General features: G+C 43.9%; 1 protein-coding gene across 3 annotated transcripts in view; it reads right to left on the bottom strand.

Moving 5' to 3' along the window:
- CCDC68 (coiled-coil domain containing 68) overlaps positions 1-25,218 on the bottom strand; it is a 49,207-nt gene extending 23,989 nt beyond the window's left edge. The window contains exons 1-4 of one of the 3 annotated variants that reach the window (XM_053303491.1): positions 25,037-25,218; positions 12,911-13,026; positions 3,031-3,173; positions 1,025-1,111 (exon numbers count right to left, since the gene is read on the bottom strand). In XM_053303491.1, the coding sequence (XP_053159466.1) occupies positions 1,025-1,111; positions 3,031-3,173; positions 12,911-12,929 (249 nt within the window). In that variant the 5' untranslated portion in view covers positions 12,930-13,026; positions 25,037-25,218. Of the gene's footprint in view, positions 1-1,024; positions 1,112-3,030; positions 3,174-4,845; positions 4,994-12,910; positions 13,027-25,036 lie in introns of those variants that run through there. The other 2 variants (XM_053303492.1, XM_053303490.1) reach the window with 2 other exon arrangements.
- Positions 25,219-26,868: the final 1,650 nt, after the last annotated feature.

Here is a 26,868-nt window from a genome sequence, read left to right on the forward strand (position 1 = left end):
AGCTACAGTGGTCATTATTTGGCTGATGTGGGATTGTGGGTGGATTTCATTAATGACCTCCTATAATTCTCCCATAATTAAAAGTTCTGGGTGAAACAATTCAGGACTACAAACTTTGCTTGTTGCTGCTATGGTCACAAAATTTGGGATATATAGTTTTAAATTGTTCCTATTTATGATACTTTCATTTAGATGTTTATTGTCAATTATTTTAACATTTAAGCAACATATGCCATGCATTCATGAGCAGCAAGGCAGCCAATATATTTAATATCTGCATGCCACAGTGAATGGTTAAGTGTTGGTGAAGGTTGCCATTCATATATGAATGCTGACAGCTTTACAGATTAATTTTGTGAATGCTTGAAAAATTAAGAGAAACTTGTATTTCTCTTATAAAGGCTGCAAATGGTTGCAAGTATTAATTAGGGAGGTTCTGAATTAAAGTACAGTAACTTGTACTTGGGAGTTAATGGGAGACTAGATGTGTAAGAACCGTAAGAGATTCCCCTCAAGAGATGGAGCCGCTCTGGGAAGAGCAGAAGGTTCCAAGTCCCCTCCCTGGCAGCATCTCCAAGATAGGGCTGAGAGAGATTCCTGCCTGCAACCTTGGAGAAGCTACTGCCAGTCTGTGAAGACAATACTGAGCTAGATGGACCTATAGTCTGACTCAGTATGTGGCAGTCTCCATATCTACTTTGTGAGCCCCATTCTCATCATATTGGGTTTCTCTGCTAAATAAGGGGTTGATTCAGATTCTCCCCTATAGATATTACTGTCACAGGAACTGAAAATCAAAATATTAGAAATGGTATTTCCTTCAAGTGATGCATTATAGCTTCTGTTTACTGAGTCTAAGTGGTTTTATACTTCCTTTAAAAAGATCTCAGAAAGGCAACTATATTGAAGTTTTGGTGAAATGCAATGTAAATGTAAGGTTATATATAGACCCACTCATTCAAACAAGGACAGGTGCGAGCTGACGTGACTATTTTAATATGTTTCCAGCACAAGTCTTTCTTACCTTTGAAAGCAGCATGTCATTTGTGACACCATGGCTGGATGTGCTTTTACACAGCAGAGGTTGGACTTTTGCTAGTGTGGCTCTAATCTGCGGGAAGAAAGCAAAATGAGTCACATCCTGTGCATTAAGCCAGAGACAGGTGTGGATTAACGCAGAGGCAGAGGAGGCATCTGCCTCTGGGGGTAAAATTTGATGAGCGGTGGCAGCGGCAGTAGCTGCAGGGAGTGGAGGCAAAGGGAAAGTCCTCCTTTTTGGCAGGAGCTGTGTGTGTGTGTGTGGCGGGGGGGCAACGGGAAAGTTCCCCCCATTTACTTTGATTTGAAAAAAGCTGGGGTGGCAGCAGGAGCTGCAGGGAGAGGAGGCGACCAGGCGAGAGGAAAGTTCTCCCTTTGGCCCCTAAAGATTGCTGGTGGTGGGATGGGGTGTGGCAGTGGTGGCTGGCTGCAGTTGCAGGGAGGGCGAGGAGGGGAGAGTCACAGTGCCCCCCCTTTTTACGAATATGACATATATTTATATACCACTTTCAACAAAAGTTCCCAAAGTGGCTTACACAGATATAAATATAAAAATAAAATGGCTCCCTGTCTCCAAAGGGCTCACAATTAAAAATAAAATAAAATTAAGATAGACACCAGCAACAGCCACTGGAAGGATGCTATGCTAGGGATGGATAAGGCCAGTTGCTCTCCCCCTGCTCAATAAAGAGAATCACCCCTTTAAGAAGGCGCATCTTTGCTCAGTTAGTACCCGGTTTTTAGCCTACTTTCTAGTAAGCTTATGAGATCATCCAGCATTCTGTATGTGCCCACGTGTCCCCACCATCAACTTTGCAACACCTGGACCAAAATGAACCAAATCAGGTACAGTTGTAGGGACACCTCAATGGTGTAGTTTGTGATGTCATCCACCCCGATCCAAGATGGCAGCTTCGTGAACATCTGAGGCGCAAGAGGGCTAATTTGTGGACTGCCTAACCAATTTAAACCAAATTACGTACAGTGGCAGTGAATGACACAAAGGGACACCTCAATGGCAAAGTTTGTGAAGGTGCCATCCACACCGATTCAAGATGGCAAATGTGTAAACTTTTGAAGCACAAGTGGGCTAACTTGTGAACTGCTTAACCAATCTGAACCAAATTTGCTACAGCTGTAGGGACATATAGGGACACCTCAATGGTATACATTGTGACAATGTCATCCAACCCATTTCAAGATGGCAGACATGTAAACCTTTGAAGCACAAGTGCACTAACTTGTGGACTGTCTAACTGATTGGAACCAAATTTGCTACAGCTGTATGGACACATAATGAGGCCCCAATAGTGTAGTTTGTGGTGATGTCATCCACCCCAATCCAAGATGGTGGAAATGTGAACTTTTGAGGTGCAAGCACTAACCTGAGGACTGTCTGACCGATGTGAACCAAATTTGATACAGTTGTAGTGAGTGACACACGGGGACACCTCAATGGTGTTGTTTGTAACAATGTAATCCAATCCAATCCAAGATGGTGGATGCATGAACACTTGAGGTGCAAGAGATCTAACTTGTGGACCTCGATTTGAACCAAATTTAGTCCAGTTGTAGAGACAGTGAAAGGAACGTAGGCTGATTAGCTCTTACTAGAACTTGTTTTACCTCTAAGCAGCGGCAGGAGCAAGCTCCAGCTCCTCCCTCCTGCTAGCTGACTGAAAGACCGGGCTCTGCTATCTGCAGACTGCAAGGAAAGCCGAAGGTGGGCTGCAGTGTTTCCTCAGCGCTGGGGGGGTCCTTTAAGAGACACCTCTCTTAAGAGCTCCAAGGAAAAGACTGGCTCTGTTTCCCTTAAAGCTGCTCCCACCCCTGCACTGGTCAAAGTGTAGCACTGAACCAGTGTTCAGGAAAGATCCCTACTCAAGACTCCGGAGGGCCACTGTGAACGGGAGCAGACTAGCTACATGGGCTTTGAGTTAGATGAACTGATGATTTGCCCAGTACCAGGCACTTTCATACAGAATACCATACCTCTTTTATATATTCAGTTTCTTCAGTAACCTCAGATGCTGTGGATCCATAAAGGAGATAATTCCCCTCAGTCCCTCTGTCCTCTCTCAAAATGTGCTGCGTCACCACTAGAGTAGTCGTCATTATTCGGGTTTTAGGGTATTCTGTGTCAAAAGATGGAAAAGTTGATTAGCAGATTTACACATGGCAAAGACTCAGCTCAGAACCAGTGAATACTATGCACGTTCTGATAATAAAAAGCAAATTTCAATAACGGGGAGTGCGGTTGGTCTGAGGTGTTTAAGAACATAAGGACAGCCCTGAAGGATCAGGCCCAAGACCCATCTAGTTCAGCATCCTGTTTCACACAGCAGCCCACCAGATGCCTCTGGGAAGCCCACAGGCAAGAGCAGAGGCATGCCCTCTCTCTTGCTGTTACTCCTCTGCAACTGATATTTGGAAGCATCTTGCCTCTGAGGCTGGAGGTGGTTTATAGCCCTCAGACTAGTAGCCATTGAGAGATATGTCCTCCATGAATTCATCTAAGCCCTTTTTAAAGCTGTCCAGGTTGGTGGCTGTCACCATATCTTGTGGCAGACAATTCCACAAGTTGATTATGCATTGTGTGAAAAAGTACTCCCTTTTGTCAGTCCCAGTTTCCTTGGCAATCCATTTCATGGGATGACTCCTGGTTCTATTGTTATACGAGAGAGAGAACAATTTCTCTTTATTAACTTTCTCCACACCATACAGGATTGTATAGATCTCTATCATGTCTCCCCTCAGTCTTTTTCCCCCCTAAAGCAGAAAGCCGCACGTGTTATAGCTTTACCTCATAAGGAAAGTGCTCTAAGCCCCTGATCATCTTGGCTGCCCTCTTCTGCACCTTTTCCAGTTCAACAATGACCTTTTTAAGGTATGGTGACCAGAACTGTATGCAGTACTGCAAATGTGGCCACATCATATGTTGTATAAGGGCATTATAACAGAAGCATTTTTATTTTCAACCCCCTTCATAATTATTCCAAGAATGGAATTAGCCTTTTTCACAGCTGCCACACATTGAGTTGACACTTTCAATGAGCTGTCCACCACGACCCCAAGATCCCTCTTCTGGTGAGTCACTGACAGCTCAAATCCAATAGCATATATGTGAAGTTGGGTTTTTTTGCCCCCAAATGCATCACACTTCATACTTGCTAACACTGAGCCACATTCGCCATTTTGTTTCCCCCTCCTACAGTTTGGAGAGATCCTTTTGGAGCTCTTTGCAATCAGTTGATTTCATTTCCTAAGTAGTTTGGCGTCATCTGCAAATTTGGCCACCTTGCTGCTTACTCCAACTTCTAGATCATTTCTGGATACATTAAAAAGCACCAGTTCAAGTACAGATCCCTGGGGGACCCCACTTCTTACTTTCCTCTATTTAGAGAACTGTCTGTTAATTCCTACCCTCCGTTTCCTGTCCTTCAACCAGTTACGAATCCACACATGAACCTGTCCCCTTATCTCATGCCTGCTAATTTTTCTCAAGAGTCTTTGATGAGGAACTTTGTCGAAACTTTTTGAAAGTCCAGGTATGCTACGTCAATTGGATCACCTTTATCCACACACCTGCTGATCAGGGGCATAACTATGATTGGGAAAGGGGAGGCAGCTGTCTAGGGCCCTGGCCTCTGCCCCTCCCCCAAGAGAATGTCATGAGACCTTGGGTTAGGGCGGTATAGAAATGTGTTAAATAAATAAAATAAATGTGTCTCCCCCACCCAGCGCCTGCCCAAGCTTCCTTGTGAATCACTTTATTTTATTTTTGCAAAATATTTTTTTTCCTCCGACCTTGTTGCCTCATAGGGCCGGGCTCCTCCTCGTTCCCCATCCATTAGCTGGCTGGCACCTGGCAGTGCCTCACGTGATCCAGAAGAAAGTCACATGATCAGCTAGGCTGCCTGCCACAGTTTCTGGCCGGGCCGGCTTTCCTCCTCCTGGCCCGCGCTTTCCTCCATGGTGGCCCGCCCCACCAGCATCCGCATAGTCCCCACTTTCCTTCCCCCTCCCCACCCATCCTCATGGTTCCCGCTTTCCTCCCTGCCCACCCAGTACCCGCTTTCCTCCCCCCTCTCCACCTGCCCGCATGGCCCACTTCTCCCCAGCCACAGTTTCTGGCGGGCTAGGTTTCCTCCTCCTGGCCTGCACTTTTCTCCATGATGGCCTGCCTCGCCCGCATCTGCCTGGTCCCCACTTTCCTCCCACTGCATGGTGCCCGCTTTCCTCCCCCTCCCCACCTGCCCACCTGGTCCCCGCTTTCCTCCCCCCTTCCCCACCTGCCCGCATGGCCCACTTCTCCCAGCCACGATTTCTGGCCAGGCTGGCTTTCCTCCTCCTGACCCGCGCTCCTGACCACCCCTGTCCGCCTGGGCTGCTGGCCCGCTTCTCCCCTTCTGCTCCCCGCTTTCCTCCTGCTGCAGTGCCACCTCACTGCTTTTGTGTGTAACCTATTTTATTTATTTATTTTTACTTTTTTACATTAATCAACGTTCAAACTTTGAAGTCTCATTTTTCAGAATGTCTGACCAATGTGGCAGTAATATTGAACTAAAAAAAGTTGAACAATTGCTCTATGATTGATTTGCTCAAGCAAATCAACACATTAAGTTTTGCATCATGCATGACAAATGTTGAATGAATTTATTAAGCATTCTCAGATGCGCTGGCTGTATTTTTGCAGCAACAAGTGTTTGATAACAAATCTAAGAGCATGGAGATGCACTGTATTTCCATAGTTTCCTGTGAAATAATCTCGTGGGTGTTTTGTAACAAAAACAACTTCAGTTTCTGATGGCAAATAAGTAGTAGTGTTACTTAGATCTTTGGTTTCTGTTGCTATAAATGCTTCATCTGTGTCACTAAAGGATGGGAAAGATATTTTGTCTTAGTGCTTGCTGAGGGAAAACCAACTGAATGCAGATGTTCTGGTTTTGTATATAAATGGCTATGCTGGTGATGGCAGAGACAAAGTAATCTTGCTTTGTGAGGATGTCTGCATTAAAGCAGTGAATAATGTTCCTATTTTATTCATATAACCTAATGTTTTATTAGCCTGCATCTTGTTTTGGGAAAATGAGGAGGTATGGGGTAGGCATAAGAAGGTTGCAGAGTGCTTTGGGAGAGGGAAAGAGAGTTACTTTGGTTTTGCTGTGCTGTTATTTACACCTTGCAACTAGTTGGGATAGTTAGCAGAGACACTGGGCTGGGGATTGTCTCTGGGCCCATTTCAGCCTTGTTATGCCCCTGCTGATGATACTCTCAAAGAACTACAAAAGTTTGGTGAAGCAAGATTTACCTTCGCAGAAGCCATACTGGTTTTCCCTCAGCAGGGCCTGTTCTTCTATATGTTTAACAATTTTATCCTTGAAAATGTGTTCCATTAATTTGCCTGGAACAGATGTTGAGCTAACCAGCCTGTAATATCCCAGATCCCTCCCTGGATCCCCTTTTTGAAAATCAGTGTTACATTTACTACTTTCCAGTCCTCCAGTACAGAGCCCAATAATTGTAAGGATAAGTTATATATTTTTACAAGGAGATCAGCAGTTTCACCTCTGAGTTTTTTAAAAGGATTCTTGAGTGGGTGCTATGTGGCCTTGCTGATTTGTTAATTTTTCCAGACAGTTTAGAATGTCATCTCTTGTCACCTCTATCCAGTTCTTTAGCTTCTGTCCCTGAAAAGCTCAGTTCAGGAACAGGTATATGCTCAGTATCCTCCGCCGTGAAGACAGATGCAAAGAATTAGTTTGTGTTCCTTTCTGTTCTCTTCATTTGGGTTCTTCCAGTTTCTGAAGGAACCCTTCTTCACCTTTATAGCTTCCATGACCTTACTTGTCAGCCATGCTGACACTCTACCGGACTTGGTGATACTGGGCTTCTATTACTGTGGTTTTAATTAAGCTCCATGTATTTTGGAATGAAGCAACTCTCCCGATTTCCCCTTTCAGATTTCTTTTCACCAAACTCAAAACTCATTTTAGAGAAGTTTCCTCTTCTGAAATCCAAAGTTTCTGTGTTAGACTTCTTTGGCGATTCTTTCCTCACATGTATGCTGAATTTGATCACACTAGGATCACTGCTCCCTAAAGGTTCCACAATGCTGCCATCTTGCACCAGGTGCTGTGCACCACTCAGGATTAAGTCCAAGGTCGCATTCTCTCTGGTTGGTTCCATGATCAACTGTTCTAGGCCACAGTCATTCAGTGTATCTAGAAATTTGGCTCTTTGTCATTATGAATGTGAATTTACACAGTCTATGTATGGGCAGGAACATAGGAAGCTGTCATATACTGAGTCAGACCATTGGTCTATCTAGCTCAGTATTGTCTTCACAGACTGGCAGCGGCTTCTAATATTTTGATTTTCAGTTCTTATGACAGTAGTATCTATGGGGAGAATTTGAATCAACCTCTTATTTAGCAGAGAAACCCAATATAATGAGAATGGGGCTCACAAAGGAGATCTGGAGACATAGGAAGCTGCCATATACTGAGTCAGACCATAGGTCCATCTAGCTCAGTACTGCCTTCACAGACTGCCAGAGGCTTCTCCAAGGTTGCAGGCAGGAGTCTCTCTCAGCCCTATTTTGGAGAAGCCATGAAGGGAACTTGGAACCTTCTTCTCTTCCCAGAGCGGCTCGATCCCCAGAGGGAACTATCTTACAGTGCTCACACTTCCAGACTCCCTTTCATATGCAACCAGGGTGGACCCTGCTTAATTAAGGGGACAAGTCATGCTTGCTACCACAAGACCAGCTCGCCTCTCGATAAAAAGGTGGCTCATCAGAAACATATCATATCATGAAACCTTTTGTTCAGTCACATTGACTTTAAGATGTCTCCCATTTTTCTTTCTGGTGCTTGCACAGTAGAAGTGATTCCTTTTTCAGAAAGCATCTGATTCATCTTGTGCTCCTGCAGTCTTGGACTCTTTTCCTCATTAACTTATCTAGCCGTGGTATCCTACCTAGTTTTTCTGGGCTTATTAAATTCAGCTTTTTTGACATCTAAGATATGTATTTGACTATGACTTTTAGCCTCCTGAAAGAGCAAGAATTGTAGTATTATATGGTCACTTTCCTCCAAAGTTCCCAACATTTATACCACCATTAATTATCTCAATTAAAAAAATAATCATCATCATCCGTCTCTGGACTTTGGCATCCTTTACATAAAATCCACTTTCAGCAAAGATGACACCAGTCAACATTAATATGAACCAAAGACCAAACAATCTCTATATAAATGCACATTTTAAAGGATAAGGTTGTGAAACCCCAAGACAACACATCTGGCCACTATCACCCATGCCTTGCTCAGTTCTCATTATAGCAATGCATTCTACACAGAGCTGTACTAGAAAACTATTCAGAAACTACAAATGCTGCAGCCAAGTTGAAAAGCATATTACTGCAATCTTGGTCAAACGCCAATGGTTCCCTGTTCGCTTCTAGGCACAATTCAAAGTGCTGGTCCAAGGTACCTTAGGGACCACCTATGTTCACTTGAGTCTGCCCACCTATTAAGATTATCAGGGGAGGCTCTGTTCTGTGTGCTGAATCTAACAGAGGCCCGGCTGGTAAGCAAGTGAGAGAGGGCCTTCTCAGTGGTAACCCCCAAGCTCTGGACTTCCCTCCCCTAAGAGCTTCATGGTGGCCATATTTTCCAGCCTTAAGATTGTCACTTGAAGCCTACTGGGCTTCCAAGACTGATGAAGAGGGGTTCTCTTGCGGTTATTTAATATTTATGTTTTTATACACCCTTTGTCCCAAGACCCCAGGGCAGTTACCAACAAGATAAAAAACAATCAGAAAAGTCCCACAAAAATAATCTCTACACAAAACAAACACAGCTACTTCCTAAAAGAGAGCACCACGGGGTGCCCATTGGCTAAAAGCTGGATTTTTTAAAAAGTCATTTCCTCGGAAAGGCTGGGGGAGAGGGAACTATGTGGATCTCATCTGATGAGTATGTTTTATAGCCTGGGGCAAGCACTGAGAAGGCCCTATGCCATGTGCTGGACAAGCAAGTCTCTCAGTAGGTGTTGACACCTCCCTGATGATCTGGTCAGGTGGGCAGAGGTCAATTCAGAGCACGTGGTCTGCAAGATGCCAGGGGCCCAAGCTGCTTAGGGCTTTAACAGCCCAATGGGCTGCTAAAAATACCGGCGCTGGTGGGGAGAAAGCGGCAGGAGGGGTAAGTGCACCTTCCCTCCGGTCTTAAAGGGAGACCCCCGCTGCCTTCGAATTGCCCCGCCACAGTTCCATGCACATCCCTACTCGCCACATCCCTGCCCAGAGGCATATCTAGGGAAAATAGCATCTAGGGCAAGCACTGAAATTGCACCCCCTGTCCAAACATCTGACACCGATCTTTCAGATAACTTTACCATAATATTAGCTCAAAAATACAAGTCAAGCTCGTTAATCTTTTAATATCTCAAAAACTCTTTAGCAGTGGACATAGCCAGACCAAAAAATGCTGGAAAACTACAAATTTCAGTATGCTGGGGCTCATGAAATACCCAAATACTATGTGGAGGTGTACTTGGAAAATTAAACAGAAGTGCCTGTCTAATTCTCTACTATGCATTGTAACATCACTATTACATAAGTTTTAAAAATAAATGGAGAATTTGACTTTTCCCAGATACTCTGTAAATAATTAAAGGATATGCAGAGTAAACTGTGTCACTGCTTGGAATATATTCTAGTATTTCAGAAAGACAGTTAAAATGAGAGAAAGAGAGCAAGAAACTCCCAGTGCACCTTAATATTAAGGATTTCACACCAATTCAAAGACAAACTCACCATTAATAGCCATATTATTAAGACATCACATTTAACTCACTTATCACAAGAAGCAAAATAAGAGCAAATGAATACAATCCGAGCTCATAAGCTTCAGCTCAGTATTATTATTTTTTTACAAAATTACCTGTAGCCCCTTTGGGGGGCTTCCTAAAGGCTGTGGGGGGGGTCTGCAAAGCTTGCCCCTCTCCCCACTGGCCTCTAGGGCCTCACAGGGACCATTTGAGCATGTGTGGTGGCCATTTTTAAATTTATTTTTTTTTAAAGCCACTGAAAACAAAATGGTGACTGTGCATGCTCAAATGCCTCTGCGTGGCCTGGCATGGCCTAGGGCCTCACAGAGGCAATTTGAGCATGTGCGGTGGCCATTTTGTTTTCGGAGGCCATTTTAAAAAGTTTTTTAAATGGCGCCCCCCTTCAGGTGGTGCCCGGGGCACGTGCCCTGCCTGCCCCACCCTAGATACGCCCCTGTCCCTGCCACCATCCTGGTGTGCAATGTACAAAATAATGAGGAGACACGGATCCAAAGGGCAAAACCATAAACAGAAAAATAGAATGACCGTGTAACAAATCTATTTAACATGTGAAACACGCAAAGAATATATACTACATGTGTATAGAGAAGCAACAAACCCTGAAGAAGTCAAACTTAACTCCCCATAATAATGGTGGTGTGCAATGGCAGTTTTTAAAAAGGTAGAGAAGGAAGATTTAACCTTCCCCTGACCCAAGCCCTTTACTTGCACACCATTTCCAAAATTTGCCACCCCTCAAAATTTGCCGCCATAGGCAAGTGCCTATGTTGCCTATGCGTTCATCTGCCCCTGACTGCACCCAGAAACAGATTGGCAGCCAGTGTAGTGCCTTCAAATTAAGTGTAATATGCACAGCATGAGCCATCCCAGAAATTAACCTGGCAGCTGCATTCTGCGCCATCTATAGTTTTTCAATCCTTTTCAAGGGCAGCTCCATGTAGAACGCATTGCAATAATCCCAACACAATAAGAGTATAAAAAGTTGTGTTGGTTTTATTCTGCAGTTTGCTGTAGTCTTTGTAATTTTGTATTTATTATTTTAATTCGTTCAATCAGGAACTGTAAGAGAGAGAAACGTAGGAATTGATTTTTTTAAAAAAATATGGGATTGCCAAATATGTTTGCAATGCCATCTACGCATTTAAAGGTGGTAGCATCTCTTGCCCTGGCTTCCAAACTTGAAGCAGCCAGGCTGCTAGGGATCCTCTAACTGGTGGCACTGGATGATGTCATGATTCTATATCTGGGACAATAATATTATCAAAGTCAGTAAACAGTGTCACATGGATTGCCACAGCCCATTATACTAAATGGCAGTAAGGGCAAATGAGGCAGAGCTCAGCGAGGGCAAAGGAGGCGAAATGCTGCCGATCAGGTACAGCAGCCAGATTAACAACGGGTGTTGAAGCAACACAAGGATTCAGCAAGGTCTGTATTTTTCAGCAAATATGCTCATGGCAATGTGAGAATCAAAGTTGTTTTTTTGTTTTTTTTTAAACCCCTGTTAACTGAGCAAAGAGACACCCTTGAAAGTGGTGATTCTCTTATATTTAGCAGTGGGGGAGCAACTGGGCCTATCCAACCTGAACACAGCATCCCTCCAATGACAGTCACTGGTATTTGTCTTACCTTTTTTTTTTAAGATTGTGAGCCTTGGGGGGACAGGGAACCATCTTATTTGTGTATTATTTATTTTTCTATGTAAACTGCTTTGAGAACTTTGGTTGAAGAGTGGTATATAAATATTTGTTGTAGTAGTATTAGTAGAAAATATTAGTGTAGCTTGTTTGTGCAATCTGAAGGTGAAAGAAGGCACATCCAGTGTGACCAGTTGTAATCCCTGTGAAATAGAGCCTGTGCATATAAGATCATCAGTATTAGGTCCCGAGTTATATACAGAGGACAATATTTTCCTGGCTGCACAGAGAGAAAGAGAAAGAACTTTTACTATTTGAAAAATACTAGCTTGGCAACAGAGCCAAGTTCTCCCTAGTCTTGACTTCAGTGATGTTTGTGTGGTGCAATGGTGACATCCAGTGTTTGCTGAATTAATCTCAGGCCCACGTATTCCATCTATAAGTCCCAGGACAACATCAGTACTTCAGCCTTAACATTCCCTGCCTTCCCCCACCCCCTTGCAGATTAAAACCTAGCAAAAGAAAGCAAAAGTAGGGGAGCAGAGGTCAACATCCCAGGGTTGTATGGATACTTTGTCTCTGCAAGGGTGCGGTGCAAATGAATGACTCTAACCTTTGGAACAGAATCTGGCATATTGAAGATTTCAGAATTTATTTTAAAGCAAGCTTGGAGAAGAATATTTGCTCATGCATTTAATAGAGTGGATAGAATAATTCTCCAAAATAGTCTTTTCATTTATAATTAACGCTCTGGCGGATATTCTCTTCAGCATCTAGAAAAAGGCAGAGAAAAGGCTGAAAATATGAGCTAGGGGATACACGAGAGGAAAGCAACAGACAATTTGGAGTGCATAATTAAAAGGCAGGTTTCTCCATGAATCTTTGTCCCCCCATTGTTAAACACTCAATGCCATAGTGTTTGCAGAAGGCAGGAAGGTACGGCCAGGTAAGGCAAGAGAAAGATTAAGGGAACAGATGCAAGTGGCAGGCAGGCAGGCAAAGCAGGTAGGGGATGAATTTCTGAAATACGCTAAAAAAAAGCATTGTCCAAGTAACCTGTTGATCAGACTGAACAGCAGGGCCTGGAGTTTATGTAAGGGGAAATGGGAGATGATTGGTTCCTCCTGATCACATGACTTCCGGGCTCGGTGGGCGCTGCCCAGAGGTGTCCTCCGATAGTGGGTTCTGTCTGGTCCCAGAGCTCCAGGTTCAAGTCTTAGACACCACAGTAGTCCGAAGGACCATGGAGAAGACTGCTGTGGCCACAGGGTAGAAACCTATATATTTGATTTCTCATTATTGTGCCCCTCTTTACTGGGTGCTTATTTCCCCACCCACCCACCACCCACCCCAACAAGATCAGCAAGATTACATACTTGAGATTTCATGGCTCATGTTGAAAGACACCCCTCTCTTTTCTGAAAGGCTGTTTGGGAGCACACTTGATTGTAGTTATCCTGAGGGCAAGATCTCAAGATATCCACGGGGATGGCTGAGTGATGAAAAAAAGAGTGGAAAGGAGGAGAAATGACATGCGAGAAGAGGATGGCTGCCAGGCCCGATAGCATGGGACATCCTAGGTGGGACCCCACTTTCCTACAACTCCTCATTGCCTCCCACCCTCTCCTCCATTCAGATGCAGACCCCTGCTATTTGCCATTTTATTTAGCATATTTGTATACCACCTAGAACTCACATCGCTGGGCAGTTTACAATAGAACAACACAGAATCAAAAACAAAAACTCAAAACATTAAAGCAATTTGAAACCATGCTGAATTCTATAAATCTAATTCAAAGCCTGGGTGAATAGATGTGTCTTGACAGCCCTTTTGGAAGCTGTCAGAGATGGGGAGGCTCTTATCTCGACAGGGAGAGCATGCCAAAGCCTTGGGGCAACAGTGGAGAAGGGCCATCCCTGAGTAGCCACCTGAAGATGTGGTGGCAGCTGCAGACAGACCTCCCCAGATGATCTCAATAGGTGGCGGGGCTCATAACAGAGAGGGTGTTCTCTTAAGTGTTTTGGCCACATCCTTCCCTCCTTTGTATTGTACCTGGGTTTAGATGTCTGTACGCACATACATACTTATGTGTGAACAACTGTATCTGCTTTTATTTTAAAGGTAAAGCTGGGAACAGGTCCCTCAAATACATCATACAAATGGGGAGCTGTCTGATCTTGTGTGATATGCACACAGAACAACTCCAGCACCATTCAAACAGCATACTGCTGTACATGTGAATTACTGTACCTGTGTACACAGTTTGCACAAGTTTTAAACCTAGTGTGTCAATAGAGCCCAATACTAGACATTTCAGCTCACAGCCTCAACATGTTTTTACTCATTCCAGAATATCATTGTCGCCAGCAGATGCACTCTCCATTTATCACACTTAATTCACAATTTCTTGCTCTCTCTCTCTCCCCAAGACTGAGCTCCAGGAGGCACCTACTACCAAATGTCATCATCATCCTTTCCAGAGTGGGAGGAACCTGTCTTGTTAGTCTGGCTGACACAATATATAACACTCTTCCAGAAGTCCGAGTGTCAGCTCCACATCCGGATTAACCAAGTCCTGGTTCTGTGAGTGCTGCACTGGCACTATGAGGTAGTGGCAATTTTAATCAATCTTCCTCCCCTCTGAAGCCTACTCTGCCTCCCAAAAATATGTCCCTGAAGGATGCATAAAGACTGAAGGGGAGATGGAAGAATCTTGCCTCTCCCCCATAGTACATACAGAGAGTCACTGCAGGTGCAGCATTTCATTAATCTATATACACTATACCAGTGGTTCCCAACCTAGGGGCTTCCAGATGTTGCTCAACTACAGCTCCCATCATCCCCAGCCACAATAGGTTGTAGCTAGGGGTGATGGGAGTTGTAGTTCAGCAATATCTGGAGGCCCCCAGGTTGGGAACCAGTGACTATACTATTGCCGAAAGTGCTGAAATTTGGGGCTCTTCTGGATGGAGAACCAGAGCACCTGCAGGCAAGCAGGAAGTACTGGCAAACTTGGGGTGACCCACAGATGTGTCCATTAAAAAAAAAAAATCTTAAGGGGACCAGAAGGAAACCCCCCACTGCCCCCATGCTAGTCAATGTGGGACAGAATGTTGGAAGCTCAGTTAACAGAGAAGCAGGTGGTGAGAGGTAATCGAATTTTGGTATTTATTACTTACTAAACATAGGCTAAGAAAACAAACTCTTGTTTCGCAATTAAAGTTGCTTCCTGTTTGATTATTTATAGAGGATAAGTAATTTCTCTGCAGCGATACTACCAAAATTACCACTAAGGTTTTTGCAAATATGCATTCCCAACCTGAATTGCCAAGCAGTTCAGTCTTTATTTAGCAACTCTATTATTTGCTTTCCATGAACTATAAGGCAAAAATGTTTTGCTTTGACTTATGGATGTCTGGAGATGGTTTTGAAAGAATGTCAGGATTTGCATACACAAACACCTACATGATCTTAGGCAAAGTGGCACATTCTGCTTTTTAAGAGAAGTACGAGTCCTTAAGTGGTGCAGTGGGGAAATGCTTGACTAACAAGCAGAAGGTTGCCAGTTTGAATCCACTTAGTATGTTTCCCAGACTATGGGAAACACCTATATTGGACAGCAGCAATATAGGGAGATGCTGAAAGGCATCGTCTCATAATGCGTGGGAGGAGGCAATGGTAAACCCCTCCTGTATTCTACCAAAGACAACCACAGGGCTCTGTGGGCGCCAGGAGTCGAAATTGACTTGATGACACACTTTGCCTTTACCAGTCCTCCAATCAGAACAAAAAATATTAGACAAATTCCATCTTCACTAAAATAGCTTAGGAAACATCTAGTGGGGAAGGTAAAAGAATTGCGTACAAGCACCTCAGAAAGCCCCAGATTATTCCTTTAGAAACCAAGTCAGGGACTAATTAATGCATGTATAGTAAAAGAAAGCTAAACTTATGAGAACATGTATTTGAATAAGCTGGACAACTCTGAAACATTTTTCAGTACAGTACAAGAAAACTGTAAGCAAAATTCCTTTACTCCTAAAGGAAGGTACACATTAAAAAGAATGTTCATACTCCCTGCCAAATATTTTTAAATTCCATTATTTGTGTATTTGGGAAAGCAGGAGATGTACAGTATCTGCATGCATGATAAGCAAAAGGGAGTTTTTAGGTTTCTGCTGATGTTATACTACTATATACCAATTTTGTCTCTCACCACTCATCTGGCCACCACTGGTGACCTGGATTTTACATCCAGGAGAATCATGGGGGTAGAGTGCCTCTCTTTTTTAAACCACATCTCTGCAGACAGTGGCATATTCAGCAATGCCTGAGGCACCGACAGCATTCATGGCACCTGAATGCTGCAAGTCACAGGCCAGATTTGGACATAACGGGGAACCAGAGGCAAAGTAGCCAGTGGTCCCCAAGCCTGAATGTCCAAATGCAGGAAACTGCAGTTCAGACCCTAATTGTGAGCCCTTTGGGGGCAGGGATCCATTTTATTTATTTGTAATTTCTCTGTGTAAACCACCCTGAGCCATTTTTGGAAGGGCGGTATACAAATTGAATGAATGAATGAATGAATGAATGAACGAACTCAACTCACTCACTAAACTCCACTTTGAACCCTTGGTTTGAAGTGAGGTTCACCACTCAGGCCTCTGATTTGTGGCTGCCCCCATTATGTCTGAATTCATTAATGGAAGCAGCCTTCACTGGGAATGGAGGTGAGGGAAGGAAGTTCCTCCCTCTCTCCATCGTGATTGGCTGCTGCGGCTGTCTCGCAGCCAGTTCCCCCTCCTCTCTCCAGTCTCTCAGACTGCCCAGCACTTAGGTCTGAATTCGGCCAAGTAAGCACATGGTGGCGGAAGCAGAACCGCGGGTCCATTGGAACAGCGGTTCTGTGTTATGGCCAAATTTGGCCATAGTTCTGGTGAAAACCTGACTGGCATTAATACCAGAAAATTAAATGCTAGCTCAGCCATCCATCTAGCCTCATGCTTCAAGCAGGCTCACAACCAGTGTTCCCTGTAACAGGGATTCCCAAGTGTTATTGACTACAACTCCCATCATCCCCAGCCAAAGGCCATGGCAGGTGGGGATCATGGGAGTTGTAGTCAACAACATCTGAGAATCCCTGTGACAGGGAACACTGCTCACCACCTTATTTATGTTTGAACCACATCCATGTTTTATCCATGCATTTCCCCCCTATTATTATTTTTTTAAACAGACAAAACTGTTTTAAGTGCCAAAATGCTCTGGGAACTGAGAGGAGGTTTCTTGGCAACATCACAAAGGCAGTCAGTCAGTGACATCCACAGCCAGCTTCTCCTTCAAACTTACAGCACAGGAGGCCCTCATTATCTGGACTCCGTATCTGCGGTTTTGTGTATCCGCGATTGGGCTTAGAGACACAGTTTCTTTATCTGCAGGCAGAAAGATAAGTGAAATTCTCCTATCCGTGGTTTTGAGTGGCCAGTAATGAACTGAAAATGGCTTCCGATGGCATTTCCATCCACCATTTTCCAGCAGAGAGCCATTTTGTGCCTCTTTTTTAAAAAAATGGGGGGAGGGCAAAAATATTCAACCGTTTGAGAGCATTTGGGAGGGCATTGCTGAAAAATGAGGTACTGTCCTTTCCCCCGCTTATTTCTGCCCCCTTGCTTTTTTGGCCCATTTATGTTAGGAATCTAACCCAGAGATTCCTGGATTAGATGCTCTTATTTCAGCAGGGAGCATCTTCCATAGCCCTGGGGCAGCCACAGAGAAAGCCCGGTCCTGGGTTGCCCCCAAACGAGCTGGTGGCAACCGTAACCGGACCTCTCCAAAAGATCATAACAGGCAGAAGGGTCCATGACAGAGGAGAAGCTCTCTTAAATACCCTGGACCCAAGCTGTTAAGGGCTTTATAGGCAATAACCAGCACTTTGTATTTCACCCAGAAACTTGTTGGCAGCCAGTGCTGTTCCTTCAAAACCGGAGTTATGTGGCCCCTTCAAGTTGTCCCAGAGACCCATCTGGCTGCTACATTCTGTACCAATTGTAGTTTCTGGACTATGTACACAGGCAGCCCCACACAGAGCGCATTACAGTAGTCAAGCCTGGAGGATACCAGCAGATGAACCACAGTTTTAAGGTCATTTACCTCCAGAAATGGACATCGTTGCCATATCAGCCAAAGTTGATAAAAAGCGCTCCTGGCCACTGCCTCAGCCTGAGAAACCGGGGAGAGCTTTGGGTCCAGGAGCACTCCCAAGCTACGTACCTATGCCCTGCATGCAGAAGATTCCAGATTTGCTCTCCGGCATCCCAAGGCAGGACTACTACTATGATGACAAATATTTACATACTTCTCTTCAACCAAAGTTCTTAAAGCTGTTTACATAGAAAAATAATATGAATATGGTGAATATGTATATACCGCTTTTCAACACAAGTTCCCAAAGTGCTTTACATTATATATGATGGCTCCCTGTCCCCAAAGGGCTCACATTCTAAAAAAAGAAAGAAACAGACTCCAGCAACAGCCACTGGAGGATGGATAGGGCCAGTTGCTCTCCCCCTGCTAAAAGGAGCCTCTTTGCTCAGTTAGCAGGGGAATAGCAGGACTGAGAAGGACTCCTCCCTGAAACTCCCAAAAGCCGCTGTCAGTCAGAGCAGATAATGCCAAGCAAGTTAGCCCAATGGTCTGTCTCATAATATGACAGCTTCATATATTAAACAGAAATTAGCCACTGCCACCTAACTTTCTCATTTATGCCAACTCTTCTCCCACACCTATTTCAATAGCTACCTGGTGTACACTTGTTACTTTTTTTTACAGTGATCTTTTTCAAACAAGGAAAGGCCAACTCAGCAGCTCTTGTCGCTACTATGCACATACAGAAAGACTTATCCTGGGGCAACTGGTTTCACCTCGTTGACTCCAGCCTGTTTTTATAATGCCTCTCCCAAAGCCTGAACATTATGTGAACAAGCAGTCGCAAGTTGGTAGAGAAACACAGATATATTCAAGTTGTTGTCCTAAAGCCTTCAGAGAGGGATATTTCATAAAGAAGCTTGGACCTGACTGACCAGCTTGTTGACAATCCCATCAAAACAATCAGGGAAGCTCCACAGCAGACAGAAAACTGAAATTCGGTGCAGACATGGTCAAGCAAACCCTGGCCCTATTCAGACATTATGCTGTACCGGTGTCTGAACACGCGTAAATCATTTGAGTGTGAATGACTTCATATAGCTTCATTTTAAAAGTGAACCAGGGTACAGACGCCTTCAGAAGCAAGGTACAGATAGGAAGCTAGGTGTGCATTTAAAATAGCATGCAAACAACTGTGCATGCATATCAATTACTCTTTTTCTGTGCAAACTGCTTTGAGAATTTTTTTTGGTTGAAGAACGGCATATAAGTAATAGCAATAGGTCTGTTCATGCATTCGCTGTACACAGCAGGTGAGCACGGAGCAAGCCCAAACTCTATGCAAATGTTGCAAAAGCAGGGATGCTGTACTCCCAGATGTCCTAAGAGTGCAGCCCGACCTGTCTGCTGGCCACGCCTACAGCATTTGTCTGAGGAGTGTAGAGGTGTCTGACATGACTGAAGGCTGAGATACCCCAGCTCTCCAAGCACAGAAAGCATCTGTCCACAATTACAGCATCTGTCTCTTCAGATGGATGCTATAAGAGAGGACAGCAGGGCTTCCGAGTGTGTAAATGTTGGGGTGGGGCTTGTAGGCACATTCTCAGGATGCCGTACATGAGTACAGCACCCCTGATTTTTAGCCTACTTTCCTTAAGGAAAGTAAGCTTAGGAGATCACCCAGGTGCCTGTCCATGTTCCCCTATCAACTTTGCAATGCCTGGACTGATTTGGACCAAATTTGGTACAGTTGTAGGGACACATAAGGACACTCCAATGATGTAGTTGCTTAAGATGTCATCCACCCCAATTCAAGATGGCGGACACATGAACATTTGAGGCGCAAGTGGGCTAACTTGTGAAGACCCTAACCCTAAAATCATTAACATTAAAATCATTTAAGACCCAACAATAAAAGTATTAAAACTATAAATATAATTAAAAGCCTGGGTGAATAAATGTGTCTTCAGAGCCTTTTAAAAGGTTGTCAGAGATGGGGAGGCTCTTATTTAAACAGGGAGCGCATTCCAAAACCCCGGGGCAGCAACGGAGAAGGGCCGTCCCCAAGTAGCTGCCAAGATGAGCTGGTGGCAACCGCAGAATACAATTCAATTTACTTATTAGATGATTGTTGCTATTACTTTTTCCCAGCAACAGACTTGGCTTAGAATGAGCAAGAATGAGGATTAGAGCATGGACAGCAAAATGGATGAAGATGAAGACAATCAAAAGGAAAACAAGTCATTTGTTGGGGGTTTTTGTTTTTTTAAAGGGGCGGGGGGAACCAGCACTGCATCAAATCACACAAAAAATATGAACTTTTGAAAAGATTGTAGTCTCAAAAACATGAAAAGATTCCCTTCAAATGCATTGCGCCTTTATATATAATAATACTGGTATTTGAGTGTGGTATTCCCCATAGCAGCCTGAAATGTATCTGTGATTGCAAAATGCAAGCAATATTTACTATAAACTGGCACAAACAACTAAAGAAAATGTGCATACAGTTCCAAGGAGATGTAGGCTGGCAAAGCCTTGTCGTCTCTCCTGGAGAGAACTTATTATTCATACTCACATGAAACTTCAGCATCAAGCTATCATACATAAGTCCATCATACTGTAACATGATTCAGTAATTTGATTGTTTATACATTTTTTAAATGGCTCAGTACTAATATGGAGAAAAGCAGGAAGGGGGAAAGGATTTGTAATTTCTGCAAGATATTCATAGCAGACAGCCTAGTCGTGATCTAGTTAATGGGAGTGTCCCAGGAAATATTCTGTCTCTTACCCTACTGGTGGCCAGTGGACTTTGGTCCCAGCACGGCTCATGGAGAAATCAGAAAATATCAAAATGCAATACAGTCATGGGTGTTTCTCAAGACAATGCATCCTCGGCCTCTCTAGGGAAGCCAACCAAGTGATTATGTTCTGGAAAAATATCCGATTATGCTCTCCTTTGTTGTTTGTTATTATTGTAGCTCTCATTCAGTCTTTTTTGGGTGGCAGGAGAGGTTTGAGCATCCTTCAAAATGTTCTTTTAAAAAATTCAAAAATAAATGTTACTTTTTAGAAGTCCACAAACATGGCCTGCAATGATGTCACAGGCACCATCCAATAGGTCCCCATGATATCTGCATAACTCCATTCCCTGTAGCAATCACAAATGCAATAGCTGCACTGACTGCTGGAGGAATCCTACTTTGCATTTACTTTGGGCTTTTTTAATGTCCAGATGAGCTTCTGCATATATCCCCCCCCCCCGCAGTAGTTCTGACAACAGCCCTGCAGGGTAGGCCAGTAGGATTATCCCTGTGGTGTGCCTGCCAAGATGAGAGAGAGCGGCCTGTCCAAGGTCATCTAATGAGTTCAAGACAGAGAAGCAAGTTCTAATCACTGACTGTCCAACTTGAAGCTTCCAGGCACGCAACATGTAACCCACTCAGAAATCAGTCCCGCTGAATTCAGTGTGACTTACTCCTGGGTAAGGATGTCTGGCTTTGCAGACTTAGCCGGTTTGCACAATTTTCCTCCAGTCTGAGTTAGTTTCAAGTTACTGAAAATTGTTTTCCCCATGACACCTGCACATGTGCAGGACTGTCATACAGATCTGTGCAAGAACATCGACATAGCTGTGGATTTGCAAACTTCACACACCCCAACCCAATTCTGCACCAAACAGGCCATCTAAATTTTAATCTATTTGCACAGATTTTAAATACTTTTAACTTGTTTTAAGTTTTAAGTTGTTTTTAACGTTTACATTTTGTTTTGAATGTGTTTTCATTGTGAACAGCCCAGAGAAGTAAGTTTTGGGTGTTCTGGAAATGTTAAATAAATAAACAAACAGTCTTAGCTGCCATAACTTGGTGATCCAGCAAGCATCAGTGATGGTACTGTTCCTTCCTCAACCATTATTCTACCTGCAACATAATACAATATGTGCAAAGACCAATATCTATTGCAGAAAAGTTGCAAGATTTCAGACTGCACATAACTCCTGCTCAGGTAGAAAGGAAACCATGACTGACTATGCAGAAAAAATAAAAGCTTTGTGTAGAGATTTGAATTTTGCAAGAGTCTGGGGGGCAGGCAGGGTAGGATAACAGGTCAAACGTCCAAAATGTATTATTTATTTATTTATCTATCAAATGTATACCCCACCCAAACTTACGTCTCTGAGCAGCCAAGACAAAACACAAACTACACTGCATTTCCTAAACAATCCTGTGCTCAGTGGAGGCACCAGGAAAAAATAATAATAATAAGGGGAGGCACAGAAGGGGTAAAGTGTATTTATGGGTGGGCGAGCTGTGTTCCACATAATAGATTTCTGAAATAGAACTGGACGGGGCAAGTTCAGATGCATAGACTATCTCCACACAAAGCAATACCACATATGAAGTGACACGGAGGAGCTAACTCCTGACCCAGAATGCCAAATGTTACAGACACAATTTGTATGAACACTGTGGCACGTTTTCCAGCGAGTGTGTGGCAGCAGCATTTGAAGCTGTGGACGTGTCTGGGTCAGACATTACCTCCTCCTATGACTATGTTCATGAAGCTAGAGAGATTTCTGAACCAGGATTCGTTCTGTGAGAATAAGTGGCAACATTTTTAAAAAATTGGACATCTAGCCACATTACACTGGAGCAGAGTTCCAGATTTTGCAGCCACAATTAACAGCCTTGGCTTCATCCGTGTCAAGGCTCAATTTTCAGTGTGCTGGCTTCAACCTCAAAAAACAAGAATTAGATACTACCCTATACCAAGTCAGACACTGGCCCATCTACCCCAGTACTATCTATCAAGCGTGGGTCCCCAGATGTTGTTGGACTACAACTCCCATCATCCCCAGCTACAATGGAAAAAGGCTGATGATGGGAACTGTAGTCCTACAATATCTGGGGACACAGCTACACAGTTCCCCACTGCCTCAGACAAAGAGGTCTTTCCTGACTAGCCATCTTCAGAACCACTTAAGATCCTGCTTGGCTTCTTCCTCCCCATCTGTCACCCCCCCTGCTGATTGTGCTGGGACTGTTACTTTGCTTGCTGAAGTTCTGTTATTGTCTATTTAGCATTATTTCCCTCCTTTTCAGTAATCATTTTTAATTACTTTTTAAAAAAACAAAACTTTTGTTATGTGCTGCTATGGACTGCCTTCTGATGAAGTGGTGGGATTGGATATTTTAAAATTAAAATAAATCATTTAACTGGAAATGAAAGCCGTAACCTTCTGCATGTTAAGCCATATTTTAGTTGCAGGTTATATAATCTGATGGTTGGTCTTAACATTTTGACCTATCAATTTAAATTGAGTTTTCACCAAGGCTTGTTCTAGTTCATTTTATTTTTAATGTGGTTTTTGTAGTCTGTTTTATTGAATTTGTGAGCCGCACCAAGCAGCAGAGTATTGGAAGAGCAGGATCTAAGTATTCTAAATAAACCAAGTATACATGCTACCACTGAGTGATGCTCCTCTACCTCCCTCCATTGTCTATACCTATAGAATGATATTATTCATTACCATAATAGATGGAAGTTCTCCTGAGAAAGTGCAGAGTGCATTTCCTCTGTATATAGCCATATACAAATACATACATTTAATTTAAGAGAGTGCCTCCTTCTTCATGAACCCCACCACCTATAAAGATCATCTGGAAGCTCTGATTGCAGTTACCACTGGCTCGTTTGATGGGGACCCAAAACCGGGCCTTCTCCAGGGTTGCCCCAGGGCTCTTTATTTAGCAGGGGGAGAGCAACTGGCCCTAACCATCCCCAGCACAGCAACCCTCCAGTGGCTGTTGCTAGTGTCTATCTTATGTTTCTTTTTGGATTGTGAGCCCTTTGGGGACAGAGACAGTGTTCCCTCTAACAGGGATTCCCAGATGTTGTTGACTACAATGCCCAGCATCCCCAACTACAATAGTCTTTGGTTGGGGATTAAGGGAGTAGTAGTCAACAACATCTGGGAATCCCTGTTAGAGTGAACACTGGACAGGGAGCCTTTTTATTGGATCATATCTATGTAAACTGCTTTGGGAACTTTTGTCAAAAAGCAGTATTTAAATATTTGTCATCGTCATCATCCGGAACACACTCTAGAATGAAATCAGAGCCTCTCCATCTCTGGTTGTTTTTAAGCTACATCTGAAAACACACCTATTTTATCAGGTGTTTAGTTCATAATGCTTTAAAGTTTTAGATCATAGTCATTTAAAACTGTTTTAAATGATCTATTGTTTTCATCATCTATGTTTTAATTTGTACAGGTTGAGTATCCCTAATCTGGACATCCAAAATCTGGAATGTTCCATAATCCAGAAACCACCATGGTGTGCGCCTGCAACATTATTGCATTGAAAATTTTCTTGCAATTAGTTTTTATTACATGTAGTTATCGTAAATTCAATGCTTATTTGATTTTATACTTTAAATAAAACCTAAAAAAAATAAAATACAGTGTACAGTAACCTTTCGTGTTTAGACTTGGATCCCATGCTCAAGAGATCTCATTACAATCTGCAAATATTCCAAAATCCGGAAAAGTCTGAAATCTGGAACAGTTCTGGTCCCAAGCAGTTCGGATAAAGGACACTCAACCTATATACTGCCCAGAAATTTGTGTATGGGGCAATTATTATTGCATTTAATTAGAATAATAATAATAAAATAAATAAATGTTTTCCCTGAGTGAAATACAGAGAGTAATCAGTATACAGAGAATACCTACACATCAGAAACGAGGAGGAGGTTGTTTTCTAGACAGACTGCAGTCCACGTCCACCCCCACGCAGCTTTTTCTCAACACAGCGTACCCTGTCTGTCCACCTTCTTAACTTTAGCTTCACTGGCTTGAACGGATTCAGTGGCCATGAATATGTGAAAATGATCATGCTCGTTACAGTACTGGCATCCCTGGTCCCAAAGTAGGTAATCTTCCAAGATACACAGAATTCTTCCACCTAGGACACACACCTTCGCTCCGTTTCGTTTGCAATCTCGCCCGTTTCCGGGGCGCAAAGGAGTACACCTCTGGCTACCCAAGAATTAAGCCCGGGAAAGTTCCCAGAAGTGGTGCCAACGCGCGAGCCCAAACAGAGCTGTCAACGGAAGGGAGTCTGGAAAGGAGCGAGCAAGGAGGAGGAGGAGAGCACCTAAGGGCCCACCATCACCAGCAGCACAAATCCATCTCCAGGGAGGGGCAGCAGCAGCAAGCCTCACTCTGAAGAAGAAGGGAACACACGCCTCTCTATCAAAGCAGGAGGAAGAAGCCTGCCCCACACAAGACCAGTTTGTCTCCCTACAATCCGGGGACTCCGTCCTGAACATCTCTTGCTCGATCTCTTACCTTAGTCCAGGCGCTGCTGTCTGTGTGCCTCTTTCTTTCTCTTTCGCGCTCTCTCTCCGCCGACCTTTGCTGCTCCTTCTCTAGAGACCAGCGTGCCTTTTCCCTGCCTAGACGTTCCTCCCTGCTTCTTCCCAAACCTGACCCGGCTGGCTCCTCCCCACAGCCCGCCCCTTTAGCTGATTAGGCTGGAAGCAATGTCGTCCTCACACAGGTGTGTGCACAGCCTGGCTGCTTATCATTTTCCTATCTCCCTGTCAGGGACATAGTTAGCTACCATATCCTGAGTCAGGCCATTGGTCTGTCTAGCTCAGTATTGTCTACACAGACTGGCAGCGGCTTCTCCAAGGTTGCAGGCAGGAGTCTCTCTCAGTCCTATCTGGGAGATGCCAGACTTGGAACCTTCTGCATGCAAGCAGGCAGAAGCTCTTCCCACAGCAGCAGCATCCCCTGAGGAAATATCTTACAGGGCTGTCTCCCATTCAAATGTACCCAGAATGTTGGGGGCAATATGCTAAAATCATTGTAAACCGCTTAGAGAGCTCCAGCTGTAGAGCGGTATATAAATGTAAGTGCTATTGCTATTGCTATTGCTATTGCTAAATGCAACAGGGCAGGCCCTGTTTAGCAAAGGGGACAATCCATGCTTGCTACCACAAGACCAGCTCTCCTCCCTGACAGGGCTGTCAACTCTATTCCTGGAGATCTCTTTCCCTCACCACCCCCATGTCCTGCCCCCCACCCCAATATCAAGCCATTTGTATTGGAAAAGAGCTGGTTTTGCAGTAGTGAGCATGAATTGTTCCCTTTGCTAAGCAAGGTCTGCCCTGGTTTGCATTTGAATGGGAGACTACATGTGAGCACTGTTAAGATATTCCCCTCAGGGGATGGGGCCACTCTGGGAAGAGCATCTGCATTCTTGCAGAAGGTTCCAATTTCCCTCCCTGGCTTCTCCAAGACAGGACAAGATTTTAATATTTATAGGACAAGATTTTTTTTATTGAACCAACAAACTACCAAAGCATACAGTACGTTGCCAAAGCACAATTATATACAAAGTGGTTGTTTGTACATCATATATCTACAAAGATTTACACACATGGATTTGGAAACCCACAAGGTTATGAAGTATATGCAGGTAGTACTGTAACTCGGGGGTGGGGGATTTCAAGGCACATCAGGTAATGGGGGGGGGGGTTTACGTCCGACGTCTATTTCCACAATTTGTCCCATTGCTGTTTAGAAGAGATACTCTTGTCTTTTTGCACATAACCATACAAACTTTTCCAGAAGAGATTTACTGTCTCATCTGCGTGAACCTCTTGGTCGCGTCTTCCCTCCCTATTCCTATGCAGGAGCATTGCATAAATGACATACAGGTTTACTAACCTGATTACGAGAAGGGGAACGTTCCAACTCCCTAGTATGGGGGCACCCGTTCCGTCCCGTTTCCTTGAAGGTTTCTTTCTGGGACCTCGAAAGGAGGTTCTATTGCTCAAACCTGATGTTAGTTCTTCCCAAGTCTGTTTTTCCAAATCAGGCCACTCTAACAGCTTGCTTACTCCCTGCCACACTCTTTTGGCTACCACACACTCTTTTAAGAAATGTGAGTGGGTTTCCCTGAATGTTTTACCTAGCTCACACTAGCTTTCTGTTTGCAGGTGATTTTAGGGCATTCTTGCTGGTCCTCTGGGAGCCATGGGCTGAGAGAGATTCCTGCCTGCAACCTTGGAGAAGCCGCTGCCAGTCTGTGTAGACAATACTGAGCTAGATGGACCAATGGTCTGAATCAGTATATGGCAGCTTCCTATCCATTAACATCTCCAGGGTTGTTT

Source organism: Hemicordylus capensis, chromosome 2 (assembly GCF_027244095.1).
Source record: "Hemicordylus capensis ecotype Gifberg chromosome 2, rHemCap1.1.pri, whole genome shotgun sequence".
Lineage (NCBI taxonomy): Eukaryota > Metazoa > Chordata > Lepidosauria > Squamata > Cordylidae > Hemicordylus > Hemicordylus capensis.